The sequence below is a fragment of the Eumetopias jubatus genome, unplaced genomic scaffold, assembly GCF_037043125.1.
Source record: "Eumetopias jubatus isolate StellerSeaLion01/CBP00866 unplaced genomic scaffold, mEumJub1_p1.0 scaffold_11, whole genome shotgun sequence".
Lineage (NCBI taxonomy): Eukaryota > Metazoa > Chordata > Mammalia > Carnivora > Otariidae > Eumetopias > Eumetopias jubatus.
In genome coordinates, this window is record NW_028274817.1 from 42,105,349 (window position 1) to 42,113,832 (window position 8,484).

At 47.3% G+C, this 8,484-nt stretch overlaps 1 protein-coding gene across 1 annotated transcript; it reads left to right on the plus strand.

Annotated features, from left to right (window-relative positions):
- Positions 1-2,479: 2,479 nt before the first annotated feature.
- On the plus strand, positions 2,480-7,974 carry ESX1 (ESX homeobox 1). Its single transcript, XM_028097292.2, has 4 exons — positions 2,480-2,564; positions 2,751-3,069; positions 4,112-4,157; positions 7,627-7,974. Exons 1-4 carry the CDS (start codon positions 2,480-2,482, stop codon positions 7,972-7,974), a joined length of 798 nt encoding a protein of 265 aa, XP_027953093.2.
- The last annotated feature ends 510 nt before the right edge of the window (positions 7,975-8,484 follow it).

An 8,484-nucleotide genomic window follows, 5' to 3' on the forward strand; every position in this document is an offset into this window, starting at 1 on the left:
ACCAGGCATCTGGCCAAAAGAGAGGGAGGCCAGCAGAACTCAGCAAGAGCCAACCTGAGGAAGAAATATTGTGATAAAAGTCAGAGAGGGGCTGTGGAGTTGCCATCCCTTGACCTCTTTTTGAAAATGAACTGGTCAGCCAACCACCTATTAGCTGGTTTTGCACCTGCCACCTCTGGGAACATGAGGCAGGGGAATTTCTACATTAGTCACAGTAATCACAGTACCCACTGCCCACCATAATTTTAGGAGCCCAGGAAAATGTTTCCATTGCTTTTGAAATCAAAAGAAAAAATTAATATAATCCAAGCCACATTACATTTATCTTTATACCAACCCAGTTGTGAAATATATATATTAAATATATGTGAAATATATATTTATATGTGTGAAATATTTTATATATATTTATGTATATATGGTTATATATATTTTATATATGTGAAATATATTTTATATATATTTATGTATATACATAGTTTTATGTATATATAGAGAAAGAGTTTTATGTATAAAATATATATATTTATGGAGGAAGGGGCCCAGGAAGGCAAAAATGCCTAGGGTCCAGAAAAGTCCTAATGTGGCCCCAATGCAAGGGTGGGTCTCCTCACCTCTCCCTCCTGTGTCTGCAGGTAACAAGCTCAGCAGCCAATGCATGTAGCATCCTGCCCCCATCAGTGTCCCCGTAGTGTTGAGCAAAATGAAAAGACAGGCTGGGAAACCCAGCACTCCTGAATCCCAAACTTCTGGCTTTGGGAGACTCAGCAAGGAGAAAGAGGCCTGAAACAGAGCAGGAGGAAGAGGAGGAGACCCCTGGCATTCGGGATTTCTTAAGACTCTGCCCAATGATCTTCTTGCCCAAAATACCTTCCCTCTCCCCTCCTGCCTGGAACCTCACCATTATATACTCTTTTGAAATAAGACGACAGTAATAAGGTTAAAAGTGTACGGACTTTGTAGTCCAACTTGCTGGTATGACCATGGATGGGCACAGTGCCTGGCTTCCCTAGGGCTCGGTTTTCTGTGTAAAAAATGGGTATGATAATAATGGTGGTTGTAAAGGTAAGAGTAGGATAAATTGTGTACACTGCCAAGCAGAAGGCCCATTATTAGAAGTTATTCTTAAATATAAAAGACATTAACACGTCCTGGAGCACCTGCAAACACTTCTTGGAGAAAGAACCATAGAGCCTTCGATCGTGGCGCGGTCCTTTTTTATTTGGCACATTCGTGGAGAAAACCAGCTCAGGAAGATAACTGTAGAAAAGGGAAGGGGAGAAGGAGTGGGAAAGGCGGGAACTCTTCCCAGGTTTGCAACACTGGCCTGGGAATAAGGCGCGCTTTAGGCGCCTGCCACAGTACTGGCCCGGGAATTAGGCGCGCTCTCGGCGCCTTGCAGAGCGGGGTTGCAATAAGAAGCACTGCAAACGTTGCACACGCCAGGAACTGAAGGAAGGAGCCCGTGCAGCATAGGCATTCTTGGATGCACTAAGCACTTGGCAGGGTTCTACACTTGCACTCTGACGTGGGTTCATTACTAAAAATCTGAAGTCCTTGGAGCTTTCTCAAGAGACAGGTTGGGTTTCTCGCAGCGTGCATGTGAGCACCCGGACTGCTCAGCAAACCTGACTACAAACCACCGCTCCCGGAATACACAGGGGATCTGATCGCAAAAACCCAGTGCAAGCAGGCTCCAAGCTTATCGTTTCGTCTTAATCACTAGCCTGATACCCGGACTTTGGGTGCAAATAGAACAGAACCAAACAATCCCATCCATTAGTCACCAAGTTCTAGGAGGGGAGAGCGGCGCTCAGAGCCCAACGCAGGGTAAACTTCGCTTTAGCGTGCTTGGGCCGCTGAGGGCTCCGCACTTTCTGCATCCCTATCTCTCCGTCTTTTCCCCAGAGGAAGCAAGTGACACCGCTTCCTCTGAGGTCTGGGGAACATCGAAGGTTGCGCGGAGGAATATGTTGCAAACATTCCTCCACGAACTCCGGGATCTAGAGCGAAGTCTTGCCCCCCCCACCCCCCAAAATGACTTTCTCGATCCAGCACAGCCCCATCCTCCAATCATATATTTCGTCCGAGTTGGGAGTAGTCAGTTAAATTGCAATTTGGAGTCACAGTTCCCCACACAAGCATGCCCATTCTCGCAAACACTCGCCCTATTTTACTTACACGCCCCAGCCGCCAGTGCGCCCCCGTCAGGTCCCACCGACACCACCTAGGGGTGATGTGAACGCTAATAGACGGCGTCTAACCGACGCGAGCGCGTACACTTTGAACTTGCGGAAGGCAACGTACCCCCTATATAAGGCGCGCAAGTCTCAGTTTCGGCGCCAGAAGAGGTCCCGGCGCCAAAAGCGCGCCCCACGGGGCGGTTAGTCCCAGCTCCCGCCGCCGCCACGCGGGGATCGCCACCGACCCTAGCGAAGAATTTGTGGATGCGCTAGGCATCATCGACAGCACTGTGGGCATGGAGCGTGATTTCGGGTGCAACCCCTACAACCCCAGCTACCGCAACCTGGGGGGCGAGGAGGAGGAGGAGGAGGAACAGTATGGTCAGTGCCTAGACGGGGACAGGTGCTTTGGCAGACTCCAGGAGAGGAACTTCCCTGGGAGGATCGGGTGGATGGGCCGCGGCGCGGCTGTCGCCCTCTATCTTCCATCGCGACCCCATGCCTCCCCAGCCCACGCAGCGTGGGCTCCGACGCTCCGGCCTCTCTTTTGCTTTTTTCCTTTCGCAGATGCGAAGCCAACGTTGAGCTCATTGATTCTAACGGGAGGAGAGGAGGATACGCGGTCCGAACCTGAGCGCGAAGCGGCGGCGGCCGACGGCGTTAACGCGGGAGAGCCGAGCTCCTCGAACGACGAAAATCAGGAGGGCGGCGTTGGGGGCGACTTGGAGCCCCCGCAGCAGCAGGAGGAGCCGGCCCCCCTGGCCGTGCAGGGGCCACTGATCGCGGAGAGGAAGCAGCGCCGCTACCGCACCGCATTCACCCAGCTGCAGCTGCAGGAGCTGGAGGGCGTTTTCCGTCGCACTCAGTACCCCGACGTGTTCGCAAGGTAAGTGGCTGCTCCCTTCGGCGCGCAGTTCTCCAGGGGCTTCGGGAGTCTTGGGCTTTTTCCCGGGACCCTTTTCCTCCTCCCCTGACCCAAAAGCCGCTTAGGGGGTTCGAGGGCGCCAGGGTCCGTCCTTGCTCCCAGGGCTTGAGGCAGTGCTTAAGAGAGCTTGCGGGGCAGTGAGACAGTAGCGGAACTAGGGTGAAGCGAGTAAGGGAGGGCGGATCCCGCTTTTATTTAAAATTTTGGTAATTTGCTCATCGTGAGTTTTTTGCATTAATATTTGTATTTTGTCTACTGCATTAGAATATTTATCGTGATTGCTCGGTTTTTTCGCGCATTTAAAAATTTTGCACACGAGGCGAGCTCCTCACTCTCCTCACGGTAGTCTCGGCCCTGCCACGTGGAGCGCTATTTCCTGGCGGCAGAGTTTCGAGCGTTTAAAAGCCAGCGAGCAGAGAACGCTTGTTGTCGGATCGCGGGAGTGTACGGAGGGGCAGGCCTATTCTTGTCCGGCGGGAATGGGGGACCCGGACGTATCGGTGTGAGGTTTCGGGGCACGTTTTCGGGTTCTGCTGTATTCAGCCTTCGCCAGCCAAAGAGAAAAAAAAAAAAAGTCTCCCTTGAGTGCTTCGCCGATGGTTCGGAGTTCCTCCTTGAGAGGTCCCCTCTTCCTTTACAATAAACCCTTCCTTTACAACAAATACTCTGGTTCAAAACTCCGCTTTGGAGGCTTTTGGCGTTTTATTTTCACAGAGGGACCTCCCAAGAAACGATTTCCAGGGTTGTTCTCTGCTGTTCCACAAAGAGAAAAATTGACGGAGTCATATTCAACTAACAGACACACTACCAGGAACTTTTATATATATTCCCTTTTTCTATCCTATTTAATAAAGATAAGTTTTCCGTGGCAAAACTCCCTAAAGCAAGCCTCAAGCTGTATTACAGAAAACTGCACTGGGAGGGGGGTAGAAATAATATACATGACATATTTCATTTTATCCACAACTCCAAATACTGAACATTTGCAATTTTCCTCCGTCAGAGAAGAGATTGCCAGACGTCTGAATTTGACTGAAGCCAGAGTGCAGGTCAGTAAATCTTAAAAGAGCACTTGGCACAGGGCCGCCAGTCTAAAACATACTTGAGGTTTTGTCCTGGACATTGTGAAGTTGGTGTGGTTTGCTGCCTTTCCATGTTTCACAAATAAGTTTTGTGCCTTGGGGGTGGGAAATGGGACAGGTAAGCTGGAGATTCTGGAAATTTCCCATTACCAGAGGAAATATGATTTCCTAACAGAAAAAAAAAATCGAACACACTTCTCCCCCACCCATACACACACACACACACACACTTTTCCCCCAATAAAGTTCACCTCCTTTTAACACTGGTATCTTTCAGGAAGGATGTTAGTCCTCTCTAAAGGAATATTTCTACATAGGATCATGTTGGGGCTCAATCCCACCTGGGAAGTTACAAATTAATGCACTGAAGAGCTTGGTTAAAAGAAGGTTTAACCATACTAAATTATTTGAAATATTTAAAACCAGGTATAAGCTCTTGGCGAAATGAGTGAATTTATAAATACTCAGACACTGGGGTGACAGAGTAATTCACACACAGAACACAGTGCATGAGTAACTAATATATGTTTAGTAAACTGAAACTGGGGTGGGAGGGTAGCTTAAAAGTCCCAAGTGCCTGGTCCTACTGCCATTTTGTAAGTGTTTTGTAAAGCAGCATAGAGAGTGACAGCCTTAAATTTAAATTTTTTGGAAGACTCTGATGTCTGCCTGAAACATTACTAAAATATTAGGATTATGGTAGTAATGGGGAAAGGAAAATTGTCTTAATGAATGGAACCACAAAAGGGAACCGATTTTAATAAAGTTCCACTGACCTAAGAAGAGGTGAAACTTTAGAGAAGTATTGTATACATTCAAATATATGCATTGTACATGTCACACAAATTCAACTTTATGAAGCTACCAAGTGTATAAATGAATATTCTCATGAGGAATCTTTAATACTCTAAGACTTTTTTTTCCCTTTTTGGTGGTAATATTTTGAAAAGGTGGGTTTTCTGGAATCTGATTTTGAGGGTGTTCTCATTTCAGGCCAGATTCTTGTGTTAATTTATTTTTTAAAGACTTTATTTATTTATTTTAAAGGTTTTATTTATTTATTTGACAGAGAGAGGGACACAGCGAGAGAGGGAACACAAGCAGGGGAAATGGGAGAGGGAGAAGCAGGCTTCCCGCGGAACAGAGAGCCTGATGCAGGGCTTGATCACAGGACACTGGGATCATCACCTGAGCCAAAGGCAGACGCTTAACACGGAGCCACCCAGGCAACCCTTGTTTATTTATTTATTTGACAGAAAGAGAGAGAGCACAAGCAGGGGGAGAAGCAGGCAAAGGGAGAGGGAGAAGCAGGCTCCCCCGGAGCAGGGAGTTCAATGTGGGGCTCGATCCCAGGACCCTGGAATCATGACCTGAGCAGAAGGCAGACGCTTTACCGACTGAGCCACCCAGGCGCCCCACGTGTGTTAATTTAAAGCACTTTTCAGGAAGTGATTATTAATTTGTTGGTCATGGGCTCAAATAGGTGACTATTTGAGGTCATAGAAAATCATAGGTACATCAAAGAAATAGGACAAGTCCTCTACTTTCTCAGGCAGGCAAAGTAATCTCAGAGGAAAATAAAAACAAGGTTTGCTGAGTTGCTTTTCCCCCTCCCTGGGTTTATGTAGTCCTCTCAATCGATTTCTGAAGGGGAAATGAGCCAGAAAATCCAAACAGGGAAGAAGACTATGCTCTCACATATTTTCAAGCTCTGCAGCATGAATTTCGTCCCAAGAAACTTTATAATAGATGCTTCCCCCCACCTTTTGCAAATATAGTAGATCTCTTTTATGAAACCAGTATTGGGAATATGGACCTAATATTGGCCCATAGCAAAATTTGCCAGATGTGGGCTTTATTTATGTTTAGGGAGATTTCACCACTGATACGTTCGAATCTCTTCCAAATGAGCTCTACTACACTGGCTTTTTTTCAGACTATATATACATGCAGCAGGACCCCAAATCCTAAGATGGAAGGGAGAAAAGGTAGCTGCCCACAGAGAGAAGAGGCCCTTTGTCTCAATTAAAATACTACAGTTTGGGGGGCGCCTGGGTGGTTCAGTTGGTTAAGCGACTGCCTTCGGCTCAGGTCATGATCCTGGAGTCCTGGGATCAAGTCCCGCATCGGGCTCCCTGCTCAACAGGGAGTCTGCTTCTCCCTCTGACCCTCCCCCCTCTCATGTACTCTCTCTCTCTCTCTCTCTCATTCTCACTCTCTCAAAAATAAATAATAAATAAAATCTTTAAAAAAAATAAAATACTGCAGTTTGGGAACTTGCAAAAGGATTAAATACAATGTAAACCCTATTAACTAGTATGCCAAGAGGACAGTAAAGTCTAATTGACAACTTTTTCGTCTGTTTGTTTGTTAATAGTTGGCAAACACTCAGAGAGGAGCCTCTTTTGTGAGCCCTACCCCCCCATTGTTGTTGCACTTCTTCCTTAAATGCATAATTGGACCTTCCGGCCTTAGGAATGAGTGATGGGATTGGAGTCTCCTTGGTTAAGGAGTGGCGCTGTCAGGGCCTAAGGTGCCCCACCCCTCTGGGTAACAGTAGTTTCTGTCCAGGATCCTAGAACTGTAGTTAGAGCTGAAAGAGCTGACCTGCTCCTGAGCCCAGGGAGGTTTGGAGGGTATAAGGTAGATGGGAGCATGCAAAATTGATAGTCATGACAATGGGGTACCCAGTCTCTTATGTGGGGAAAAAATTTTAAGTTTATTGAATTTGGATTCAGTTAAGTTAAACTTTTCCTGAACACTAAAGGCTAAAATAGCAAAACAGCGTCAAGGGCCCTCAGCAACTCTGATGTCCAGGGCAGTCCCTGGGACCCCATGATCAGGCCTCCTTTGACATACCACCTGTTTAATTCTCACGAGGTTTAGAAGAATGGTCCCTTCAACATCACTGAAGGAAATTTTCTGTCTAAAACTGCAGTGTGCTCCTACGGATTAGTAACTTCAGACTGAAGAGGAGTGTTTCAAAAAGGGGGTGGTCCCATCAGCATGACTTCACATCAGGTCACCTTTATACCATGCTCAGCCTCCCCCTAACCAGGGTGACACTTCTCCCAACAGCTGATGATCCAGTGTCTCTTTACCCTGTTGCCAGGCATGGGCGTAAACGTCAGGGAACCAGTGCACTTTATCACTTAGACTTACATCCAAGACCTGGGGTTGGGGGGAATCTAAAGAATACTAAAAATGGGAAGAGAGACAAATCAATGTGCCCAAGTCTGGACTAGCCATGGCTCACTAAGGGTTAGCTGAGGGGAGGTATGTGGTTTGCTTTCTCAAGGTATTTTAGCGATAAGAAAATACTTTGTCCTGCTGCAATTTAAAAGTTCAGTGGCAGCATTGCATGTTGTGTGTTTTCTTATTATGACATTAACTGTTCAATGTACTAAACCAATCCTTTTTTTCCCTATGATTGAAGGTCTGGTTTCAGAACAGAAGGGCCAAGTGGAGAAGACACCAGAGGGCCCTGATGTTTAGAAATCTGGCCCCCATTGCCTTCGGGCCTCCTGTGGGAGTGATCTTTGATGGGCCTTATCGTGCAACCCCCATTCTAGAGGCCGGGTGGAGATGGGTTCCTCTGGTGCCTCGGGTGTTCATGCCTCCTGGGCCACCCCTGCCACCTGTGTTCCGTGGGCCACCTCTGCCCCCCGGACCACCCATGATGCCTATGCCACCTCTACCACCGGTACCTCCCTTTGCTCTGGCCCCTGTAGGCATGGCATGGGCCCCTGTCATCAATGGTCGTTTCGCAGGTCCCATTTTCTGAAGTATGGTCTTTATGACAATTTTTCCAAAGTATTTTTTCTGCCAGATATAAATTGTGCATAGCACATCAAGTAATTCTTCAAATAGCTGTTAAATGAATTGAATAACTGAACAAAATCAGTGCCTGTTGTTCTTGTAGGGTATGTTGTATTTTCAATAAAGTTGCAAATAAATAAACTATGGGTTTTGAGTGCCTCATGTGATAAGTGGGGCATGCATGTGAATTGCTAAGGGAATGGCATTCAAACAGAATGTCAAAGAGGCCTCCTTTCATAACATAGTAGCCCTTAGTCCCGAGTTACCATCAATAGGCCATGCACACCGCAGTTTTCCAAGTGCCCATGCTGGTTTATAGGACCACACAATCTTCCACATCCCCCCCCCCCGCTCCCCGTCTTCAACAATCCTCATCCCCGCCCCCCCAGTTTGGAGCATATCCCTGTGCAAGATGGGAAGGGGTGAGTCTCTAATGAGAAAGCAGTGTGTTTCCAGGCAGGGCCATGTTCCATTC